The 24,953-nt window shown below is 37.9% G+C and overlaps 1 protein-coding gene across 3 annotated transcripts in view; it reads left to right on the top strand.

Annotated features, from left to right (window-relative positions):
* STK39 (serine/threonine kinase 39) overlaps nucleotides 1-24,953 on the top strand; it is a 317,622-nt gene that overhangs the window by 246,945 nt on the left and 45,724 nt on the right. The window contains exons 15-17 of one of the 3 annotated variants that reach the window (XM_027865928.1): nucleotides 13,746-13,798; nucleotides 23,132-23,200; nucleotides 23,448-24,248. In XM_027865928.1, coding sequence (XP_027721729.1) covers nucleotides 13,746-13,798; nucleotides 23,132-23,200; nucleotides 23,448-23,458 — 133 coding nt within the window. In that variant the 3' untranslated portion in view covers nucleotides 23,459-24,248. Of the gene's footprint in view, nucleotides 1-13,745; nucleotides 13,799-23,131; nucleotides 23,201-23,447; nucleotides 24,249-24,953 lie in introns of those variants that run through there. The other 2 variants (XM_027865926.1, XM_027865927.1) reach the window with 2 other exon arrangements.

A 24,953-nucleotide genomic window follows, 5' to 3' on the forward strand; every position in this document is an offset into this window, starting at 1 on the left:
ACATCCTGGTTTCTCTACTATTATTAATGGTGACACCATTCTCTTCCATGATCCAGGTTCAAACCCTTTTATTTTTTATTGCATTTTTTACTTCTTCTATTCCCTTTTCCCATCGCATATAAAGCACCAATGATTTCCAACTCTGCAATATGTCTCACATTCTTCTGAACCTTCTTATCTTTACTGGCTCTCATTACTTCATGTTTAGATTATTGCCATAGCCTCTTTTTTTAAAAGAAGCTTACTTTTTAAAAGAACCTTACTGCCCTAGTCTACTTTCATGCCACTTGTAGATTAATTTTCCCCAAATGTGTTTTTTATCATATTATCCTTATCCCCCCCAAAAAAATCTCTGTTGGCTCCCTTTTACGTGTTGAATGCAGTCTAAATTTAGCTTGACTTTTCAAGTCCTTAATGATCACTTCAGCCTTAACTTTCATTGTTCCGTAGTTGCCAGATAAAAAGACCACTCAAATGTGAGTTAAGAAGCCTGAGTTCTAGTATTGGCTTAGCCATCAGCTAGCGATATGTACCATCCATTTGACTTTGTACTCCATTTCTTCCATTTCTGTTTGTCAAAATCAAACATATCCTTCATGTGCCTCATCCTGCATGAATTCTTCCTAGAATCCCACCTGCAAGTTATGTATGAATCCTCTTAACCCCCCCCCCAAAAAAAACCCATCAACTTCATACTTATCTTTTTGGCACTAATGGATTCTTGTATTTTATTAATTATTTGTATACTCTTTTATCTTCCTCATAAAATATTAATCCCCATATGGGAAGGGACTGTGTCATATTTATCTCTTGTCTCTCACAATGCCTAGAAGTGTAATATACGTAATATGTGCTCTATATACATCTCTTGAATTAATCAGACATAGTATTTTGAAGCATTTACCACATTTTAATACATATAGAATTATAGTAGTGTTAAATCCCTCCTGTATATTTTATCACATTTAAATTAACTGAACTACTTATAATACATGTAGTTTGGAATTTGAGGAGTTTGTTTTTTATCACATATCTTCACCAATATTTTATGATGAGAGGCATGGAAAAATCATCCCTCCCCCTCAAATATAACAAATTATGTCATCTCATACATTTCTGAGAACCACTTGTAACTTTGTCTCAGAATTAAAAGAATAATAATAATAGCTTTGTTCTTAATGACTAATTTTAAAAGCCTTCAAGCGAGCACCTGTCAGGAAACAGAAGTGATCAGGGTCAGTAGGAGAGGCTAAAATGGACGTTCATAGGCAGTAGCTATGTTATCCTTGTTCCAGGAGTAGGCAAGGGTTTGAGCATGTGCATTCTTGATTCTCGCTTTTGAGAAAGCTCAGTTGACCAACCAAAAACATCAATAAGGCACTCTGGATACAGAAGACTTCCAGACTGAGTGTGGATCACTCATGTATAACTTTGATCATTCAGGATTTTCAATTACACAACTCTTTGGCAGCTAGAGACAGATACTGGTTTGTAAAAAGCTCTTTCAAGTCATTTAAAGATGTTTTGTCAGTGAGCACTTCAACAGGCTGAAGGAGGTCAATAGACTGGGGTCTGAACATAAGTGAGTATGGTACATTTGACTGAGAGTAAGATTCTCCTTATGCTCTGGAAAAGTACATAGTTAAATTGGTACCTACTGTTCCGCTGGTAATCCAAATGCTTTTTTAATGTTCAAAATATAGCAAGATCCTGAAATGTCTTCTGTGTAGTCACTGCTAGCCTACAGCCTTTCTGAATGTAATAACAGCAGTGATGATCATCATTGTGATAGAATTCTGAACTTGTAGCACTATTTCTCTAAGTATTTCTAAGTTCAAAGATGTCTTTCATAGTTTGGTGTAGATAATGTGGATGATATCTATATATTTTGTCTTGGCACAAACTAATTGCCAAAATACGTGGTAAAATGTTACAAAGGTACGTTTTTTGGGATCTTCACCATTCTCTCAAGTGAATATCAGTATGCACTGAATTTAATTCAACTCAAACCTTTTACTAAGAGTCTGCTGGGCAACGTTCTTTTTTTTTTTTTTTTTTTTTTTGTTAATGTTGTTATTTCTTAGTTTACTTCCTAATCTCTCTAATGACTTTACTACAACAAAGCAAAGTTATTAAATGTTAATCTGTAAAGGAAAGATTTAGAGGGGTAGAATGGGCAGGAGAACTTTCATATTCTCTTTGAATTTGGCCGATAAAGGTAATAATGACTTCAAAGCTAGTCCTGATTTACAATTTCATCGTCACATCCAAATGTTAAGCCAGATATAAGACACCAAGAACTGTTTGGCATAGGATCATACATTTAAAGCTGAAAGGGACCTTGGAGCTAGTAGTCATCTAGTCCATAACTCTCATTTTACAGAGGAAGAAACTGAGGCCTAGAGAGATTGAATGACTTTTACAGGGTCACCTAGATATTTAATGATCAGAGTCAGAACTTGAGCTCAAGTCCTCTTGCAAATGCAACACTCATTACTGTTCTGTACACAGCCTATATTTTAGCTAAAAGCCAGTTCATAATTTATTTTAATGTTTGCCTGCTTGGTGTACTGTCACTCCTTTTTTCTTTTCTTTTTTTCTTTTTCTTTTTTCTTTTCTTTTTTTTGGGGGGGGTGAGACAGTCGGGGTTAAGTGACTTGCCCAGGGTCACACAGCTAGTAACTGTGAAGTGTCTGAGGCCAGATTTGAACTTGTAACTTATTTTAAACATTAACAGTCCTTGTGAGGAATAACTTTGGCAGCTAGGTGGATAGAGCACATGCTCTGGAGTCAAGAAGACCTGAGTTCAGATTCTGCCTCAGATATTAGTAGCTGTGTGACCCTGGGCAATTTACTAAAATTTACACTGTCTGCTTCATCTGTAAAAAGGAGATAATTGATGATAATAGATAACACCTACCTCCCAAGGGAGGTTGTGAGGGTTAAATGAGATTATATTTGTAAAGTGCTTAGCACAGTGCCTGGCACATAGTAAGCATTTTGATAGATGTTTGTTTCTTTCCTCCTTTCCTACTAACTAATAATTTCAACAAGTTAATCTTAGCTCCACATTCTCAGATTCATTCTTGTTTCATCTTGGTTCCATCGCCTTCATCCAGGGTACCCAGAGATCTCCTTAGTAACCTAAATGCCCCCTATCCTCTAATACTCTCCCTCAGCTATCTACATAATGACACAGTGCCTGTCAGTGCCGTGTCTACGTGCTTTGACAAGTGTGTCTTTATTTTTAGTACCCAGTAATATGACGCTGGAGTAAGAGTATTCTTTTCCCTCAAATTGAACTACTCCGAGCTCAACCCTACAGAAAGCTGTGGATTTATTCAAGATGCTGCCAAATTGTTTACTCTTATACTTTTTAAAGCTATCTCATGAATATTCGTTTCTGTACCCAGTGTTAGATAAACAGCTTAATCATTTTTGTCAACTGAATCTTTCAAATCTTTGACCCAAATCATTAGTCACGTAATTTTTCCCCAAGCCTGTGTGCGTGGTCAGAATAAGTTCAGCCTGTTCTGTGAATCATTTTGAAAAGGTATTTCTTGGCCTTGTAGTCTGAAAACTTCCTCCGTAAAAGACAACCGTATTACCAGACTGCAGATCTGTCACCTTACTAGAAAGAATAATGGCAGTGTGAGATTTATTTTCCTCTATTAGCAGGAAGCTGATTCAGCAATAATTTCTATTTTTTTCCTTTTCCATAGGCTTGCCTCTTTTCTGTATCTGTATGCAAAGGTCCAGAGGTTAATGTAATAGGGAGAATTTGTCAGAGGTCAACAGATTGGGAGATGGAGATTAGACAGATCAGATTGTGTAGGGTTTGGTAGGGGTGGGTTGGGGTATTTTTCTTTATTTGTTCTTGGATAGTAATTACACATCACCCCCACATCATGTCTGACATGCCTGACACTTGGAGGCATAGTTATGTCAATGGGCATGGACGTTGCCCAACAGTATTGTCAGGACTGGAGATGGCTATAAAGTAATGAGACTGGTCCCATTGTGCATGGAGGCCAGTTGCATTATTTAATTACAAAAATAGTCTCGTGTCAACATGGACAGTAGTTCTAAGAATATGCAGGTAAAGATGAGCAGCTTATCTGCTCACTAGTGATGACATCACTTGAAAATTAATGCAGGCCTTGGTTTCTTATGGGGTGTACCACTGAGAAGTAAGTTTGGTGTTAACACGAAGTTCTTATTTCTGTGGCTTCCTGTTGGTGCATAGAAATTTCCAGTGAGGCTTACATGGTTTCTACTACAAATGATTTATCTCCCTTGAACATTTTAGTCCCAGTGCAATATATTTGTGCTCCAGAGATGAAGAGCAAGTTTGGTTTGGGCCCAAGGAGTAAATATTGTACTTCTACTAATTTTTCAGTTTCAAATAAAGCAAGAAGACAGTAGAGGAAGTACTGCTCCATGATTATGGGACGAACTTTGCAGTTCATTTAGTAGCTGTAGGATGTTGTGGACTAGATCACTCCCCATTGAATAAACTCTGGTGGTTCCCTTACCTCCAAACTGAAATGTAAGCCTATCTCTTGGGTATTTAAGGCCCTTTACAGATGGGCCCCAACCTGCCTTTCCTAGCTCTTTATACATCACTCCCCTTCATGCTCTTTGTAATTTAGCCAAACTTTCATATCCCACGTCCCTAACTTAGCACACACAGTTTCCCATGTTTGGAATGGAAGGAGTACTGTTTTCTCATCACTGCTTCTCAGAAGGCCTAATTTCCCTCACAGCTCAAGGTTAACATAGAAGCTGTAGGATGGGCATAACCTGTAGTATCCCACACAGAAATGCCGCCTATGATGTTCAGAGCACTTTACTTAAAAAACAAAGAATGGTTTATGTTGGTAACTCGTTTTACACCATTTCAGCATGAATGATACTTTCATAGACTGTAAATACTGTAGCCTTGTGTGATGAAAACTTTTTATGCAAAATATAATCTATTCATAGGCAGCTATAGTCCATGGAGCATCACAGATTCCCATGGTGATTCCCATATGCAGGAGTCTGCATTTGGATCTTCAACTTGGGCTGACAGATGTGTAAAATCACATAAAGCCAAGGCTGTTCCCCACAGGATACAGAGCTGAGGAGTTCTTGTTGTTCTCATGGTCTGTGGAATTTATTGCACTACTGAAACCTGCTCCCAGTATTGTAGTCCTAGATGAAAATGTTCTTAACTGGTGTGTAAAGCTAAGATTCACAAATATGCTCAAGACCCCCAGTTGCGGGACCTAGCTCATTAATCATATGCTGCACCAGATACTGTTTTTTGAAGGTAATAGTATGAATCTGCCTGTAATTACTTGACTTTCACCCACATCTAAGGTTGGACTTGTGGGCAGCAAGTCAGTTGCTGAGTGGCCTGATGTGGACCTTAGCACTTGGTTGCCCCTATTCTTGTATTTTCTGGACTTTGAGCCAGCTTTGCTCTGCATCTGGAGACCTGGTCCAGTCATTGTTCTAAAAGATCCCTGTGAGACCAACCAGGTGGGCAGCTCCCAGAGTGCTGAGGACAAAAGATCATACTGAGTGATCTCTGGGCTTCTCCCATTCTCAGGAAAGACAGGTCTTCACACAGGAGGGCCCAAGGCCTCTTGTTCAGCGGGCTCTAATGTTTCCCCTTTCTGCACCTTTATATGTTTTAAAGTCACAGCCTCCAGCCCATATTGATCCCCAGTCTCTGAATACTTATGATACATATTGACTGTACCATGTAGTTCAGAACTTAATTGTAAGCTGTATTCTTCTCTAATTTTTTTTGCCTGTAAGTTGTGCTTCCTCTAACAGATGGCCATTTCTTTGAAGGCAAAGAACATGTTTTATACTTTTTGTCCTCCTGCTTTGCAGGGCATATGGTGGATATTTAATAAATTACTTTTAACTTGATTTGCCCTTAATTGAAGACCCATGCTTAGGACACTTACTTTTTCTTGGATTATTTTAATATATCACACTTATCAGAAGAAATCTGATTTTTCACTTACTTTTGTTTTTATACACATTTTGACTTTTCTGCCTCTGAATTTTTTCTCCTTTATGTTTCTTAAGTGATAATAGTTTTGAGTTGTAGCTGAGAGTGCTTGCCTGATTGTAAGATTTACTTTCCCCTTGGGAGGACTTCATGCCGAAAGATACAGATATATGAGTCTGCTTACTGTTAACTTGCTGAAGAGAAGAATAATTGACTACAAAAGCCCATTCTATTGATATTAATTTTCCAAGTCAATTGACTTATTCATTGGGGAAAAAAAGTACCTTTGCAATTAAATTCATTTCTATCTATGTCTCTTCCAACAAATAGGATGGATTGGAAAACATTTGAAGATAAAATTCCATCTACTCTTAGCATTTTATATTATTGAATTGGATGATTTTCTTTCCCCAATCTCCTAGCAGAGTGTAAACTCCTTGAGGGCAGGGACTGTTTGGCTTTTGTATCCCCAATGCATGAAGAAAGATTATTCAGAAAATAGTAATTATAGCATTTAAGTAGTACTCTAAGGTTTAAGTTCCTAGTCTTTCATGTACATTACGTACTTTGATGCTCACAACACTCCTGCGATAAAGGTGCTGCTGTTTTGGAAATATTTAGGAAAGTGAGGTAAGAGGGGTCCAGGGTCTGTTCTGCCACCCTGCCTTCTGTAGTAAACTCGAGTGGCTCCCTGTCATCTCCAGGATCAAATAAAAAAATCCTCTGGCCTTTCAGGATCTTTACTCTCTGACCCCCTTCTGCCTTTCCAGTCTTCATACATCTTACTTATCTCCACTTGCTCTGCAGTCTGGTGACACTGGCCCTCTTGCCATTCCTCTCCCAAGACACACCATCTCCCAGTTCACTGAATTTGCATTGGTTTTCTTCATGTTTCCTCATCTGTGCTTCCTGACTTCCAGGCTTGCTTCAAGTCTCAGAAAAAATCTCATCTTCACGAAGGCCTTTTTTGATCCCCATGATATAAATGCTAAATGCCTTCCCTCTGTTGAATATCTCCAATATGTATCTTGTTTATGCATAATTGTTTGCATGTTATCTCCCTTGTTATACTGCGAGCTACTTGAGAGCAGGGAATCTCTTTTTTGCCTTTCTTTTTATCCCCAGCACTTGACATAGTGCCTAGCACACAGTAGGCACTTAATAAAGACCTCTTGACTCCAACTCTTAACACTCTTTTCACTATGCCATACTTTATTCTGTTATAAATACTTTCAATGTAAATAGTAGATATTCTTAGAAGGATAACTGTGATGAGAGTTCAGTTAGCATTCCATAAACTGATAATGTCCAAATTAATGATATTCATTTTGCTGCATTCTGGCAAGAAAATTGTGTGGGGTAGGAGGTGATAGGGATTGGTTGATGAGGAGATCTAGTGTAATGATCATAGAATAAGAGGGGTTGAATGAGTAGACACAAAGGATAGAGGTTTATGGATCAGTGGCATCCTGGAAAGGGGTATATAGTTGAGTTGCCCACAGATGTATTCTTTGTCCTTTTCAACACTCATAATAGACATGTTTATCAAATCTATGATTCATAGGAAGTTGGTTCTTCTAGAATTCTTGATGGTAGACTGATGATCTTAAATGATGATTATTAAATTACAGGCCAGAATGATGAACCAAATGTAATAATAAAAGAAACATCACAGTATAGTAGAAGGAGTCACACATCAAAATAGCAGTAGGGTGTGTGGGTGTGAGAGGAAGGAGGGAGGAAGGAAGGAAAGAAAGAAAAACAGAAAGAAAGAAAGCTGAGAGTTTTAGTGAGCTACAAGCCCAGTTCAGTCAATAGAAATTGATGTGGTCTAGGGCTATACTAATAGATGAGAATGCAGAATGAGGGAAGTGATAGTCAAATCATAGTCTTCTGTTCAATCCTTGGCACTGAATTTTCAGGAAGACAATAACAAGTTGGAATGTGTCCAAAGGATGGCCACCAAGACAATGTGGGGAACTAGAAACCATAGATGGTTGTTTAAAGGGATTTTATATGTTAAAGATGTTAATTAAGACTGGAGAAAAGGCAGATTGGGGGAGAGGGTAATCAGAAGCAAACACTTTTGAGGAGGGAAAGGGTCAAAAGAGAGAATAGAATATATGGGGGGTAGGATAGGATGAAGGGAAACATAGTTAGTTTTTTACAACATGACTACTATGGAAGTGTTTTATATGACTGCACATGTATAACCTGTATTGAGTTGCTTGCCATCTCAATGAGGGTGAGTGGGGAGGGAGGGAGGAAGGGAGAGAATTTGGAACCCAGAGTTTTAAAAACAAACGTTAAAAATTGTTTTTGCATGCAGCTGGGAAATAAGATATACAGGCAATTGAGTATAGAAATCTATCTTGCCTTATAGGAAAATAGAAGGGGAAGGGGATAAGGGAAGGGGGGCAGTGATAGAAGGGAGGGCAGATTAGGGAAAGAGGTATTCAGAATGTACGCCATCTTGGGGTGGGGTGAGGGGCAACATGGGGAGAAAATTTGGAACTCAAAATCTTGTTGAAAACTAAAAATAAATTAATTTTAAAAAAAAGAAAAAATAACTAAAAAGACTGGAAAAGAGGAGAGGAATAATATCATTATCCTGAACTATGACTGAATTCATCCTGTAAAAGTGAGATTTGTTTGGCTCCAAAAGGTAGAACATGGGACAGTGGGTGAAAGTTGCATAGAGGTAAATTTTGCCTCAATATAAAAGGGAGTGGGAAGGGGAAATTATAGCAACTCTTAACAATCTGAGTTGGCCAAAAGGGGACCATAGTGCTTTGGTAGATAGTTTCCCATCACCTGAGGTCTTTGAATAGAGGCTGGGTGATTCAACTTGCTTATTGATGATATTTATTAAAAGATATTTTTACTCAAGTTTCTGGCCTTTCCCAGATATTAGATTCTAAATTGTTTAAATTTGGAATTCAGGAAACCTGGGTTCTACTTCCTGTTCTTCCACTACTTAGAACTGCACTTCTATCGAAGTCAGTTTTCTCTTCTAGAAAATGATGGCATTGAACTAATTTGTCTTTGAGGCCCCTTCCATTGCTGAGGTTTGGTGATTTTTTTGTATTTCCTCTATTTCTTATAGCACTTGCTTTTTGAAGGAGAACGAGACCTGAAGAATCCCTTTTTTGTGTGTGTGTTAGAAATCATATAACATTATTCCTATTCCTATTCACATAACATACTCCTAATTCTTTTATGTTAGAAATGTAGAAGCTCCATCTTATTTCATGGAATGGTTGTATATATTTTTTGAATCCTAGAAACCCAGAAAAGTTATGGTAGTAATTAGTGGCAGAGCTAGAACTCAAACCCACCAGAATCCTCAGAACATGCCTGTATGTTTTCAATGTGTTTATTATATGCATGTAACTATTGGCCTTTGATTTATTAGTAATTTTAAATAAATGTCCCAAATGACAGAACTAAACTGACGGTAGGGTTTTTCTTCCTTTTCCCTGTCATCTCTTTTCTCTCTTCTCCCTGCTCCACAAGCAGGAAAAGCTCTCTGCAAGGGTGTGGTCAAAGGTGTGACTGGCACGTGGTAACTATCAGTTCTAAAGAGAAGTTTGGCTGGATCTAGCTGGCTGCACTCACATTACATAGATGGAGGCCAGAGTAGGGAATGCTTTTTTTTTTTTTTTTTTTTTTTTTTTTTCATTTTTGGCTTCTTCTCTAGCCTTAAACTCAGATAGGTACAACAAGTTGCAAATGGTAGTGTTTTAAGAATTTTTTCCCCCTAGGACTTTTATATTGAGACTCTTTATATTCATTCTGTGAGAACTTAAATGTTTTGTAGGTAATATAACTTTTTTTTATTTTTTCAGAATAAAATGCAAAAAAGCATAAAGGGGTACTTAATTTTTTTTTACCTGTCATTACATTTTCCCTGAGTTAAATAGTGAATTTAGTTCATCAACTGGCTACTTTTGAGGAACATTCACTGAATCTTACTGAATTAAAAAAAAAAAGTCTTAGCATAAAGCATTGTAGAAAGTATTATATGAATGGAAGCTATTTTTTCTTGAATCCTTGTTATATGATTTTTTTTTTAAAGGAAATTCCTGCAACCTGAAAACTTAATTAGAAATTTTCATGAGATCATAGATTTAAAACTGGGAAGGACTTTCGAAGCTATCTAGTCCATCCTCTCATCCTGCAGATGAGGAATCTGAGGCATAGAGGTCAATGACTTGCCCGGGGTCTCACAGATAATAAGAGTCTAAAGCACTTCTGAAGCCAGGTCTTCCTGGCTCAGAAGTCCAGAGCTCTATCTACTCTACAATGCTGACTGTCATCAGCCTTTTCCCACACTTAGCAGGGATATCTCAGTATTCTGTTTGTTGTCACAGAACCATGGCATCCTATCATTCATTCAGTCCCAGTGCTGTGGATGGTACTTGCTTTTTTGTTAGAAGCTGTTGTGACGTGATTTCTTTAGGCCCAGCTTAATTTCTTTCACATTCCAGGCCAGTGGGTCAAAGCAGAGAAATCTCACTTCACAGGAGTAGTTAGGGTTGCAAGAGACCTTAGATTAAAGTTCTTCAAAGAGTGAATAAACTGAGCACCAGAGTGGTTAAGTGACTTGCTTTAAATTTGCGTGTAGGTCCTCTGACTCCAAATACAGCACCCCTGCCATTCTAGCTGTTGACAGAAGGGCTCTGTGTTTCCATGTCAGAAAGAGGTGTCTTCTTTATTGATGTATATGTAGTGAGTTAACTATTGTCCCTTGGGATTTTGTGGCATTTTGGTAATAGGAGCAAGTTGATTTCACCTAAAGGCTTTATTTACCTTTAAAAAAGCCTGTGTTTTGAAATTTGACTATTTTTTCTTTAAAACTGCCTTCATAAAATTTCATTGACATAATTTCAGGCCTTAAACCATGTAAATCTTCAGTTTCCTTGAAATCAAGAGTATCCTGTGCCATATCAATTAAAGTAAATGTACTTTCAATTAAAGGTGTTAAGGATGAGATTGAAGAGATTAATTCTTTATAAAAGAATGACCTTCGGTAGTCAGATCCAATTAGGCGGTTCTCCAACTATATTTCATCTTGATGGGACAAGTCTACTGCTAACAATCCATCATTGTGATCTTTTCAAAGGAAGAGAATATTTTAGGTTTGGATTCATAAAGGAATGACTAAACAGCCTTGGTAACATGAACAGTAGCTAATTTAAATAGCAGTGTCTGGGTCTTATAGGTGTGAATAGAAATTACATCAGAAAATGTTGATGCTAGAGATGTTTTCCCCTCTAAAATATTAAATAGGGAATTATGTTCATATAAAGAGGCAGCTAGTAGCTCTGCAGTGCTGTGTCTGGAGTCAGAAAAACCTGAGTTCAAATGTGGCCTCAGATACTCAGTAACTGTATGACCCTATACAAGTCACTTAACCTCTGTTTGCCTTAATCCACTAGAGTAGGAAATGGCAAACTAGTCCATTATATTTGCCAATAAAATCCCATGAAAAGTATGGTCTGCAGTTTCACAAGGAGTCGAACACGACTAAACAACAGAAATCTTCATGTGAAAATGAATTACCCTTAAGTTCACCTACTTTACTCCAAAATTTTGCCTGTCCTCTTGTCATCCAACAAGTCTATCTTTCATGCCTCTCTTTTGCACTCCAGCATTTATGGGATCCATCAATATATTTCAGTCTTAAAAGTGATTTGTAGTTGTATAATTTCTCTGGGCTTGTTTCTTGAACTATAAAATGAGTGCATTGGAAAATGGATCCCTTCTGATCCTAAAGCTATGAGCCCATGAACCTAGTTTGGGAAACTCTAGGGTAGAGAATTTCATATCCTAAAGGGTACTTAATTTTTTTTTTCACATAGTAAGTGAAACATACTTAAATGTGTTTTTGTTTTTTTTTTCTTCAAGTTTTGTTTTTGTGGGTTTAGGTACTTTGTTCCCCAACACAAGTCACAATTGTCTTCATGAGTTGCTGTGGCCAAAAATGGGCCTCCTCTTACCTCAAGCTGGTTTTCAGATAGTAGCCTCTATAGGCATGGCCACACAGAAACCCTTCCAGCTTGATAGGTCCTGCTTGAGTTTGCACTGCTCTGGCATCACCTGGGAACCCAGCATCACCTTGAAAACAGGATGCAGCACCAATGTAGAGCTTAACTGTAATAAAAGGAAAGGCAGGGTGATTCAAGTACAGCAGTATTCAGATATTCCTTCCATGTAGGTTTTGGTCAGATGATTTAACAGTTCAGTGATTCAGTCTAATATATTTTCTTCCTTTAGTAATTACTGTTTGGTCTAGCTTTTCCATTGCAATTTTTCAAATTGTGCCTTTTTTTATTAGTTCTTTGTTGCATTCATTCAATGTGCCTTATACTGGTATGCCCTATAATAGCATATAGTCAAAAAGAAATATTTTCCAAATCGTGTGTGTGTAAATGTGTGTGTGTACATATACATACATATTCATGCCTTCACTACTTAACATTAACATAAGTTGAAAAACTTTTCATGTATTCAGTGTTATTGTTCCATTTCTTCAACTTTTTGTAAATTTTAAATGGGTATTTACTATTCAACCCCCCTCTTATTTAATCTTTATGAAGATTGTCTGTGTGATCCTAGCAAGTCCCATAACCTCTCAGTGCCCTGGACCATAAGTTGCAAAGCAGGAGCAATTTTTTATTGGTAGAGATAATTTCCTTATCAGGAATGACCTTTCTCAATGAAATCACACATTTTCCCTTTTTCCCCATAAAAGCATAAGACTATAAGTTCATTAGCTGCTATGGCCCCTTAATATTGGATTACATGAACTTTAGAATTTTCAGTAGGTAATAGCTCATCATAGGGCTTCTTCAGGGGCCTCTCCGTTGCAATGTTTTCTTTAGCAACGTAATTCATATCTTAATTTTTTTTCTCCTTTATATGATTATAATGTTAGGACTTTGGTGTGGTATGAAGAGCTTTGGATTTAGAAGACTCAGGTTCCAATTCCACCAGTTGCCATCTACCAAGATATTGATTTTGGATTCAACTATTCCAGAATTCAACCATCTTTATCTGAAAAGGTTATCATGAGGCTAAAATGAGATGATAAAGGTGAAAGCCAGAGTAAACAGTAAAGCAGTGCTTTAATATGTGGTGTTATTGTAAATGGAAGCAACTTTCTAGGACTATGTTTTAGAGACAAAGTGCCAACCTACATTAGTAGAGGGAGTTTCCTCATTTGGGAATTCCCTGTGCCAGTGAAATCATGAGTCCAAAGCCCTATCCTAGTAGTTAAACACACTCCTACACATTTTTGTTGCTTGCTCATATGTGATTTGATAAAAGTAGACTATGCCTTGGAAATTATGGACAGAATTAAGGAAGCAAATAGCATTTGATTGATTGGGATAAATGTATATAAAACAGGGCAATTTAACAAGATGTTGAGAATTTCAGTTATCAAGTTCTATTTGATGTTACCAACATGGCGCAAATTTTTAAAATATAAATATTACAATTAGTTTTGTGAGGTGAGTATTACTATTAGGCAAATGCTGTTCAATTCCTTAAATCCTTTCCTTTATTTATGTCTTAATATATATGTCTTTGAGTCCAGGAAATACTGCAGCATTGAACTGTAAAATGCTGTTTGCATATTAACATCAACTTGTATAAAAATTGGAATACATTTAGTTTGATTAAGCATCGCTTCATTAGATTTTAATGTGTTGTGTGTAATGTATTTCAGGAACTCCAGAAAGGAACTTAATGACATACGATTTGAGTTTACTCCAGGAAGAGGTAGGTTTTATTGAAATTATTCTTTTATTGCCCAGAAGCGCATTTCAGAAATTGATTACTGGTTTGGGGTTAATAAATTACTGTTTCAAAGTTTTTTCTTCCCAATAAAGGAATTTTGTATTACTATAGTAATTCCAAACCAAAATCCTTTTGCCCACTTGAGTCTCAGTGGCTCAGTGCTATACTGTATACTGTGTATGTGAACATATATAATAAAATATATGAGACTGTATATATTAGCTCACCCCTGGAAATAGGTATTGATAATGTTGGAATAGAGCTTAAAAGAAAGCAGGATGGACCTAATGAGAATTATACAGAAAACCTAATAAGAACCTAGCAACAGACAACTACTCTACTGAGAAATATAACTTACTTTGATTTTACCTTCACTGTTGTGCTTTTGTGGAAATCTGTATTGTAAGAAATTGATGGAAAATGTTTTATTTGCTTTAGATGTTAGTAAATACGAGTAGGCCTAATGTCTGTCTTTAAGCTGAATAGAATTTTCATATTCTAGGCAAATTTTGAGTACTGTCCAAGCTGTCCCAGTTGCTTTGCAAAATAAAAATATTTTAAGTGATTAAATAAAGTAATGTGTATCAGTCAATGTTTAGGGAATCCCAAAATCTAAGGACACCTTGGAGATCATCTAGTCTGGTCCCTCCTAAACATTCCCAAGAAATGGCCACCCAGCCTCAGTGATAGAAACCTTTCTACTTCCCTGGACATCACTCCAGTCTTGATTAGCTCTTACTGTTTGGAATTTTTTCCCTAAACCAAGCTGAACTCCCTCTCTTTGTAGCTTTTATCCATTCTTATGTTAGAGTCAAATAAAACAAAAGTAATTCTTTTTCCATACATGGTAGCCTTTCATATACATAGAGGCAAATATGCTGTTCTCTCTAAGTCTTCTGTTCTTCATACTATCCATTCCCAGTTAGAGAGGCAGAGTTGTACTGTGGAAAGAGAAGTATGTATCCCCTTATAGACATGCAAGACAGCTTGTTTGGACATTCCTTGACCCCTGTAATGCATTCATTCTAAAGACGAGGCAACTTAAGAGAGATTGAGTAAGTGACTTGCCCAAGGTCATATGAGTACTCAGTGGAAAAGTAACAAATTAAACTAATACTTTCAGACCTTCCAATTCCAGTGCCTTTTTCACTAAGCCACAATGCCAGGAGCTCTCTTAGATTTGGCCCATTGGTCTAGCCAGTTGAGATCTTTCTGGATACTAATTCTGTTTTCCAGTGTGTTTGACTTCACAACTTCATGCCTCTATATAGATTTGAAAAATATGTCACCATCCAAGTAACTGATAAAATCATTGAACCAATTAAAATAAGGATCTGTCCTTGAGACATTCCTTAGAGACTGCGGTCTAGGGTTGACTTTGATCACCATTGTTTAGATTTAATCATTCAGTACGGTCCAAATCTATCTAACTCTACTATCTCTATTGAGTCCATATCTGTCCATCTTGTCTACCAGGGTGTCCTGATTAAAATCCAGGTATACTATGCCTCTGACATTACTTTGATTTACCAGTCTAGTTATTTTGTGAAAAAGGAAATGAATTTAATCTGACATTATCCTTGCTGGCTTCTAATATTTACCTATTCCCCTTCTAAGTGCTCATAAACTGTTCTTTTAATAGTGTGTTCTAAAATTCTTCTGGGAATTGAAGTCAAGTTTACTGACCTATAATTTGAAGAATTCTCCTTCCTCTTTTTTAGAAAATTGGTATATTTGCCTGTCTCCAATCCTGTGGCACTTTTCTTCTCTGTAATTTTTCACACACTGCCTATATAAAATGCTGGTCTTCTACATCCACAAGTTTTATTTTATTACCCTGTGATATAGTTCTTCCAGGCCTAGTGACTTAAATTCATTGAGGGCAGCCAAGAACTCTCATATCTCCTCACAGCTTTTGATTTCCATTAACTTTTTAAAATCTCTACTCTTGGATCTAAAGTTAATTTGGCTCATTTCAGAAAATATTGATCACCTCCCCTTTGCAGGGCACTTTGCTAAGCACTGAAGATAGCAAGATAAATATGACACAGACTCTGCTCTCAAGTAGTTTATAATCTAATGGAAGTGAGTTGGAGGAAGGGTAGAGATGAAGGGACTTTAACATACACGCAGAAACCAATGATAAGTACAAAGGGAGGCCTTAGGGTAAATTGCTAAAAGAAATTTGAGGATGGTAAGACTACTTTCTGCTCTGGTAGTTGTGGAAAACTTCATGAAGGAGGAGGGACTTGAGTTGGACCTTGGAGGAAACAAAAGTCTAAAACAGAGAGAGTAGGAGTTGGCAGTGAGGGAGGGATTTAATTTCACGCATGGGCGACGGTTTCAACAAAGACAAAATTTAGGAGAGGGCAAGATGAGAATGGAGGACCAAGAATTGGTTTATTTAAACTTGAATCTGGAGATTATGAAGAGAGCTAGTAGTATGTAATAAGGCCAGAAAGGTAGGTTGTAGAGAGCCAGGAGGAAGAGCCAGTGGGGTCCAGTGAAGGTTTTTGAAAATACAAATGACATGATCAGATTAGGACATTTACTTGTATTTACATTAGGACAATTACTTGTATAGTTGTGTGAAAGATGGTTTGGTAAAATGATAGATTAGAAACAGGGAAATGAGACCAGAGAGGATTATGAGGAAATTGATGGGAGATAGGATTTGGATATTTGCACTGGGAATGGAACATATAAGATTGCAAGAACTATTGTCATGGAGTAATTGACAGCTGATTAGACGGGGAGAGAAGGAACAACCAAAGAGGATACCAAAGTTGTAAGCTTTTAGATGGGGACGATGTTGTTCCTGTCCGGTGAAATAGTGAAATTGGAAAGAAGGGTGGGTCTTGGAGGGAAGATGAAGTAAGTTTTGAGCATAATGAGTTTGAAATGCCAGCAGGAAATCCAAGCAAGGATAGCCAAACACAAGGAGATAGAAATAGTGAATTGAAATTCTGGGGAGAGGTTAAGGATGTTGGATAGAGATTTGGGAACAACTTAATAGAGGTAATAATTGAAACCATAGGAGTGGTTGAGATTACCCTGGGAAAGAGTATGGAGAGGAGAGAAGAGCACCACAACTTAAAAACATTGTTGGGGAGAGGAGGGAGAGACCCACATAAGTGGGCAGGAGGAGGAGGTAAGCTGGGCAAGGATACAGACTAGGAGCGTTAACCAGGTAGGAGAATGAGGATGCAGTGTCACAGAAGCCCAATGAAGGCAGAAGGTCACAGGAATAAGTGGTGTAGTCAATAGTGTCAGATGCAAAAGGAGAATATCTAGGACAGGGGTGGGGAATCTGCTGCCTCCTGGCCACATGTGGCCTTCTAGGTCCTTAGGCCTAGCCTTTTGACTGAGTCTAAGTTTTACAGAACAAATCTTTTTATTAAGGGATTTTTTGTTCTGTGAAGTTTGGATTCAGTCAAAGGGCCACACACTCTAGGCCGAAGGTTCCCCACCTCAGAAGAGAATGCCAGATGTCTAGGAGAATGAGGGCAGGGGAGATAAAGGAGCTATTCGATTTAGCAATGACCAAAGTTGGAGAGAAGAGCTGTTTCAGTAGTGGTGGGTAAGGACTACCAACTTGCAAGGTGTTCAGAAGCGAGTGAGTGGTTGTTGAAGTGGACTTGGTGAGTGTAGACTAAATTTTCTGGGAGGTTAGCAGTAAAGGAGAGGAGAGAGAGATAAGGCAATGGCTTCATTAGGTAGCAGAATCAAGGGAAGGGCGTATGTGCGTGTGTGTGATAGGCAGTAGACAAGAAAGGGAGTATATTTGATAGACTTACATAATGAAATAGATGAGAGAGAATGGGTTTGAGCTTTCAGGTGAAACTCATTCAGAGGAAGTCTGTCTCTGAAATGAGAGATAAAACAGAGAAGATAGAGTGTGGACAATGAGGTTCAGGAGAAAGAAGCAAAGGACTTCATGTGACTTGGACTTGTCATTTCAGCGAAGGTAGACCTCTGCTGATATTGAAGGAGAGGAAATGGAATGGATGCAAAGGCAAGAAATAAGTAGTTTTACCTTTTCTGTTACCATACCATCTGCCGGACATCATCCTTGACCTTTGGTTCTCCATTTACCTCCGAGCGTAACTTAATAAACCGCCAACATTTCTCATAGTTTTACAACAACCAATATTATTTTGGTTAGAGTTTCAATTCTTACTCACTTAATAAAGCAAAAGTTCTCATTCTTATCTTTGGGGACTAATGTTAACCTCTGTAATTGCTATTACGGTTAATGTCTCAAGTTGAAAGTAGTTAGTTAATGATGCCAGGGGACTTAACAATTTTCTACAAAATTTGAAATAAAAATATTGACTAGGCAATATGGATAGAGATCCTCGTGGCAGAAGATTAATGTTGAAACAATACCAACTAAGGACTTCATTGGTATTTTTATCTTGTTTCGTTTTATCTGAAGGATTAAAAATGAACATTGCAATAAAAATCAATTGTAATTTCACTGGCAACAAAGAAATGGATTCCTGTTTCTGAACCAGTTGTGCTTGCTTTGGCCATATTGGTTGCCATTTTTTCATCAAAGTTCTCTGATCTCAGTTGCCAGACAGTATTGAAGGCCTTCTGTTATCAGACAGCATTCACTGGGCAGTGCTGTAATTGGCTAGTTAGCAACTGAGACACAATGTGCCTATCCTCCAGTAATAATGTTGCAAATTAGAAGTCATTGGTAGTGTCTACTGACATTTCAGATATTTTCTACAGGAAGCAGGAGAATAATTTACCTATTTTCATGTCCATATTTATGATGACAGGCAGCGAGTGAGTAGAGTATGTAAATGGAGTCAGGAAGACCTGGATTTAAGAGGACCTTGCTGCCTGGGACTCAGGGCAAATCTGTTAACCTTTCATTGCCCTAGGCAACTAACTCTTCAAAGACTGTAAGTTGCTGATTTGCTTTAACCAGGGGAGTTTCCTCAGTGGTAATTCTAAACTACACTAATGAAATCCCAGGTCTGGACCAAAAGAAAATAAAATTGACAAGCATAATGCAAACATTGCTCTTTATATTGAAATGTAATTCTGTCTTATATTGTAAGTATCTTTACACAGTCATCAATGATTCCCTCAGACTTTAGTCATGAGAAGCAGTAACCTACACAAATACAAAATAAAATTGTGTCAAACCACCCACTTCCAAGGTCCTTTCCAGCCCTAAATCTATAAGCCTATGATCCCTATGTAGTATCATGTGCAGCAGACCTCATTTGCTGCATTTCTTCCCTAGCAGCTAGGCCTGTGCCTTGTCTCATCAGTGTTTCCTTCTGGTTTCAAGCTGCCATTCTTACCTCTAGCTTTTCAGGGTTCTCTTTGCAGGTAAATAATAACAAGCCTCAATTCTTGCATCCCAGTAACAGCACATTGATCTTCTAGATGATTGAAAAAGACTTACTATGAAGCACTACAGGGAAGCATTTTGGTGTTAGGGAAAAGTAACAGATGAAAAGGTTAACAAATTCAAAGAGCTCACTCAGGCCTGATCTTCTCCACCTGTAGAAAATAGGCACTATTCTCCTTAGCTCTTTCCTGCCTAAATTTCTTCTGTTTTGGTTGGAATAGTAGCATAGTTCCAGTTTTGTTGCTGTGGATTGGCTGGCCAGAGCTGGCCCTCTCAGCCCTGCAGAATCTGCATTTTCAGCCCTGAGTATGGATAAGATCATAGAGTCTAGGTGAGAGTCGTCTTGAGATAGTTCAAATATTCAGTGATTTCAGGATATCTCACACTCAGCTAGGACTGAGGCTTAGTTAAACCTTTTCTATCTGACCTCGCCTCTCAACTCCCCAACTATCAGCAAGAAAAAGATTATTCCCTCTCTGGACCCCAAGGCCATTTTCTCCCATTTTTTGGGGTCTTGGCATATTCTATATTTGGACTTTTTCTGAACATCTTCCTGCTCTGAACCTAGAAGTCATTTGCTCTTTTATCTTGCTCCATCTCTCTCTTAATGATAACAGCTTGCATTTATACAGTGCTTTCTATATGGTAACTCTGTGAGGTAGGTGTTACTAAAATCACCATTTTGCAGATGAGAAAACTGCCCTTCAGGGAGATTAAATGACTTGTTCAGGATTACTGTTGGTCACAGCTAATGCCTAAGGCTCTGAGATTTAAACCAGGGTCTTTCTGACTCCACAAACAGCACTCTACCGCCATTCCATTCTCTTTTCTTCTAACATAGTCCCTGAAGTAGATTCTACAAGCCAGATCTTTCAGCCGGTTTATGCTTGGATGAAAAACTAGATTCTAGGTTTTGCTGCCTAGTCCAATAGGCTGTTACGGATCTTTTTATTCCATGGCTATTCCCACCAGACTCTCTGGCTCTGTAGTTTTAGTTCTCAGATAAACCTGGCCTTAACTCCCTGATTTTGGCTAAGCTAAACTAACTGACAGTCCCCAAGGGCTAGTAGATACTGGAACCATTCCATCCCTACTCCTCAGCCTAGGGATCAGTCACTTTCCCATTTTTGAGTCACAAGTCACTTGGAGTCTTGTGGACCCTGTCCCTAGGCTAGGGCAGGCCTACATCCGGGCACACCTCATTTTTACCTTAATTTTAAGCAAGAATCCATGAGTACACCAAGAATCAACCTATTCTCACTTGTATTTCATAGTATCATTTTATCATACTGAGGTATGATCATTGAGATGTGATGGGAGTATAGCAGTGTTTTCATAGAATGACAGTCACAAAACACACAAAAAGACAGAGGAGTACCCTATGCAGTCAGCCAGCCTGCTGCTTCTCAGAATTTTTAATATGCCTCGCCCAGTGCTTAGCAGAGCTGATATTCACAGCCATTTGTGAATGTCAGTAGCCCGGGCTGTACTCCAATACTATCTCTCATTTTTGTTCCATTAAAATAGCTCATTTTTCAGCCCTTTTGTGCTGTAAAATATCAGTGTAACTTCAAGGATGAATGGGGTAGGGGACCAAGGTGCTTTTAAGCCGGACAACAAACATTTATTGAGCACCCACTATGTGCAAGACAGCGTGATATACAACAAGCACAGAAATTGAGTAAAAATATTTTCCTAAAGTTACTGCTGGCTTCCAAGGACATAAAGATTAGAGGTGCTATTTTCTGTTTAGCCCCCTAGAAATTCATGAACATGATGCCTTAGGTTCTTTGCTACTATTTTGTAGGTAAATATGACATTCTTAGATTTATTCCCAATTATAAACCCTCTTTGGGAGAGGCTGATGAACCTGGCTCATATAGGACATCTCATGCTACTGGAATTATAAGAAAATAAATGAAACTTCTCATCCATTTTGGAAAAAAAGAAAAAAGAAAAATCTCCTCCAATAAGGTTTTAGTCCAGGGGTTCTTAAATTTTGGGGGTATCATGTAACTTTTGGGCATATTGGTGAAAGGTATGGACTTCTCAGAATGTTTTTAAATGTGTAAAATATATAGGATTGCCAAGGAAATCAATTCTATTGAAATATGGCTATCAAAGTATTATAAAACAAAACAAATTCACAGACCCCAGATTAAGAACCTTTGTTCTAGTCTATTCTTTCTGCATTCATTTCAAGAAAGAAAATGAACAAAAACACAAAGTGACAGTTACTCAGTTTTGCAAGTGGAAGGTAGAGGAAATACATATTGAGCCTACTTCTGTTTTGTTTTTTTTTTAAACGGCTGTTGTGGAAATTGGGCTGTGGTGGGGAAGAAGTGTTGGGGTGGGCAGACAGGTTTTAAAGTGTGGAGAATGCACTTGGTGATTCTGTGATGCCAAGTATAACAAAATAGCATTCCTCTGCCCTTCCCCTATGCCCACCATGTCAGCACAAACACATGCATACGTGCAGTGGCATCACAGGGATGTGGCCAGGGCTGTACTGGGGGCTGCTTTGGCGGAGATGACATCTCTGTGATCCTGCCATCTGATATCTCTAGAGTGTGGGAAGATGCTTGCATTGCAGCCTCCTCCCAGGTTCTCTCTAGATGCTGTGGTATTCTTCCCTGTAGTTAGTTGGGGCACTGGATGCAGGGGAAAATAAGTCAGTACGATATAGACTAGATTGGGGAGTATAACTGGAGCCTTTTGAGCCCAGAAGTGTTAACTCATTATGTTGATTTATATGTATAGGTATAAACTTCATGAAGGCAAGGGTCATTTCATATCTAAAGTTTCTGTCTTCTCTGAGAGGCAGTATGGCAAAAGGGATAGAGAGCCAGCCTCACAGTCCAGAAAATCTGGGTTTGACTCTGCCTTCTGACACATACTAGCTTTGTCACCCTGGATAAGTCCCTTCACTTCTCAGTGTCCTAAGCAAATCCCTAAGACTCTTAAGTTGCAGAGAGATAGCTGCTCCAGGGCTTAGCACAGTGCCTGGTAGATAGTAAGTGCTTAATAAACATTTATTGATTGATTGATTTCTATTCTTCGGTAAAATGTGTTTCCTCATTGGCAGTTCCCTCTGCCTCTTAATTCAGAGCTCCATTCCCTTCCTTCTTCCTCTTTCTCCACCCTCCCAAACCAAGCTCAGCAGGGCTCAGCACATAGTCGACACTTGATTCACTTATTGAAGTGAATTATATGTTCTAAGATATCTAGTTTCGGCATCTTTGGATGGCCCGAATTGTAGTGTTTATTAAGGCTGGATAACCTATGTTCTCTTCTTGACCCTCATTCAGTGCCATCATTATAAGAAGGTTGCTATCCACAGACTTCACCACAGGCTTAATTATTTCATTCAGTTGTGTTTTGTAAGAAAATGTATGAGTCTGTTACTATCAAATGATCATTGTCAGGATAAAAATATCTTTTAATAGGACAAATTAAAAAGGGTCATTTTGGAAGTCCATCAGTTGTTTGTGCCAACTCTGTGACATATCAGATACTAATAATTTGACCTTTATCCTAAATCTTAACTCACTCACTACTAAAGATTAAATTGGATTGAAAGATTACTTGTATTAACTTTGGCAAGAAAGGAGAGCAGTGCCACCAACAGTATTTATGACATAACTAAATCAAAATGCATTTAGTGAATAATTCAGATAATAGAGAAGAAAAATTTCTTGGTTCACCAGAAATGAAATAATAATTTCATGTGACATCTACTGAATAGATGGCATGATACTTATTATAACTGATAAAAATTTATCATGGTATCCCTCTGGATTTTCTTCCTAAAGTCGACTGAAATTTAATTAAAAGCATATGTAGGTAGAATTTGGTATCAGAAAATATGTGTATTTTTAGATTTCACTGGATTATTGATTTTTATTTTATGGCTGATACATATTCATTTCACATTTGGACAGACACGGCAGATGGCGTTTCTCAGGAGCTGTTCTCTGCAGGCCTGGTTGATGGTCATGATGTAGTTATAGGTAAATCATTTTTTAGTATGCAGTGTTATCTTTGTCTGTTGATATGCCAAATGTAGAAGTGCTTAGAAAAATGTTTTCATAAGGAAATGATTCTCCACTTTACTTCATGTAGAAGCTTTTAAATTCTGCTTGAATTTTTACTCTGTATATGGCAGGAACATATCTTGATATCTTGGGATATGTTTTACTTACGTTTCTAAAAAAAAATAAGGTCATTATTACTTACAATAATATCTTGCTTATCTAGGAGTCACTTAAACAATCATCTCAACTTGCCAAAATTGCCAGAAACAGAGGAGTTAGCAACATCGATCACTGCAAAAACAAACGTCCCCAAGTCCATTTGCTCAAGCTGAAACACTATTCATCAGAGAGCTCCCTCAGAATCTTCCTGAACATTTAATTTACTCTTATTTTAAATATAATTATAACAAGGTTGCCTTTCCAGTTTCCAAGCCTACCACAGATTAGAAGGTACAAAGTAAAGAGGAGGGGAGAGACAGACATCAAGGAATGGTGGTCGACAGCCTGGAATCAAGGGAGTAGGCAGAAGAACTCTCTCTGAATGGCAAGAATTTTAAAAGCACAGTCATCTGGGGACTTGAATGTGCAGGCTAATATCTTTGTGTAGCTCAGTAGCCCTTGAGGGCTATAATAAAGCATTGAAGAATGAATGTGTTCATAATGATGACCATGACTCATTAAGACGTGGGTAAATTCTGTTCTGTATCCCCTGTTTAAGCTGGCAGAGCAGTGCTCACTGAGGTAAGCTTCAGATATCTGAAAAATTCACATGTGGAAACCTTACTTCCTGGTGGTGCTGGATGTTTCATTTTGCGCGTGTACAGCTGTAAGGCGTGTTGATCTGTACTACTCGTTTTCCTCAGTGGTTTCCTAGAAGCCGTGTCATAAAATAAATTCTCGCAGAACAGCTCTGCTTTTCTTATGGAAACAACGATAATTGGGGATGACTCAGCATCTGATGAATCATAAGTATGCGCAAACATAAAAAGCAAAGATAGAGTAACTCTCAGTTTCTCTAAGCATTTCAAATGGTAATATCATTCTCCAAGTTCTTGTGAGCTCTTAGAATACATACTCTATGGATTGGTTATGCATTTGATTCCTTCTGCAAATGTATTGATTTTGACCCTTTAGAAGTTAACGTACTATCTGTCACATTTTGTTCTGCTACCTAAACATTGTGGAATCCTGTGGGCTTCTTTTTTGTTCTCTAATTGGTTTCTAGATGAGGACTGGTTCAGAGTACTTTCAAGTTAAAATTGTCAGTCCATTGAAAAAGGTAAAGTACTTTCATCTATGCAGAAGAAACAAGAAAATATCTTACTACCTCCAGGTTTACCCATAAAACTGAAAAGAAAAAGGCCACTTCAGTGAACACCAAAGTGTTTCTCTCCCCACAAAGATCTCAGACAGCTAGAATCCAGATGGGAACAAAATGAATTGGGATTTAAAATAATAAACACAAATCCTTAAAAAATAAACAAATAAAGATCAACCCTTTCTCCTGCCTGGCAAGAATGTTGTTGAAGATCAGATTGTCTCAGGATCTGAATTGATGCTAGCTAGCTTTGAGTTGGAATATGTGATGAAAGCAAGAAAACAAATGGGAAAGTCTCTGTGTTTTATCATTCCTGTTATGCATAATTTCACTTCAGGTACTTCTGTTAATTCAGTTTACTTTCTTTGTCCCAAGATAGCCAATAATATGTGTGTATGCATATATTTTTTA

Source organism: Vombatus ursinus, unplaced genomic scaffold (assembly GCF_900497805.2).
Source record: "Vombatus ursinus unplaced genomic scaffold, bare-nosed wombat genome assembly UNPS02014779.1, whole genome shotgun sequence".
Taxonomy (NCBI): domain Eukaryota; kingdom Metazoa; phylum Chordata; class Mammalia; order Diprotodontia; family Vombatidae; genus Vombatus; species Vombatus ursinus.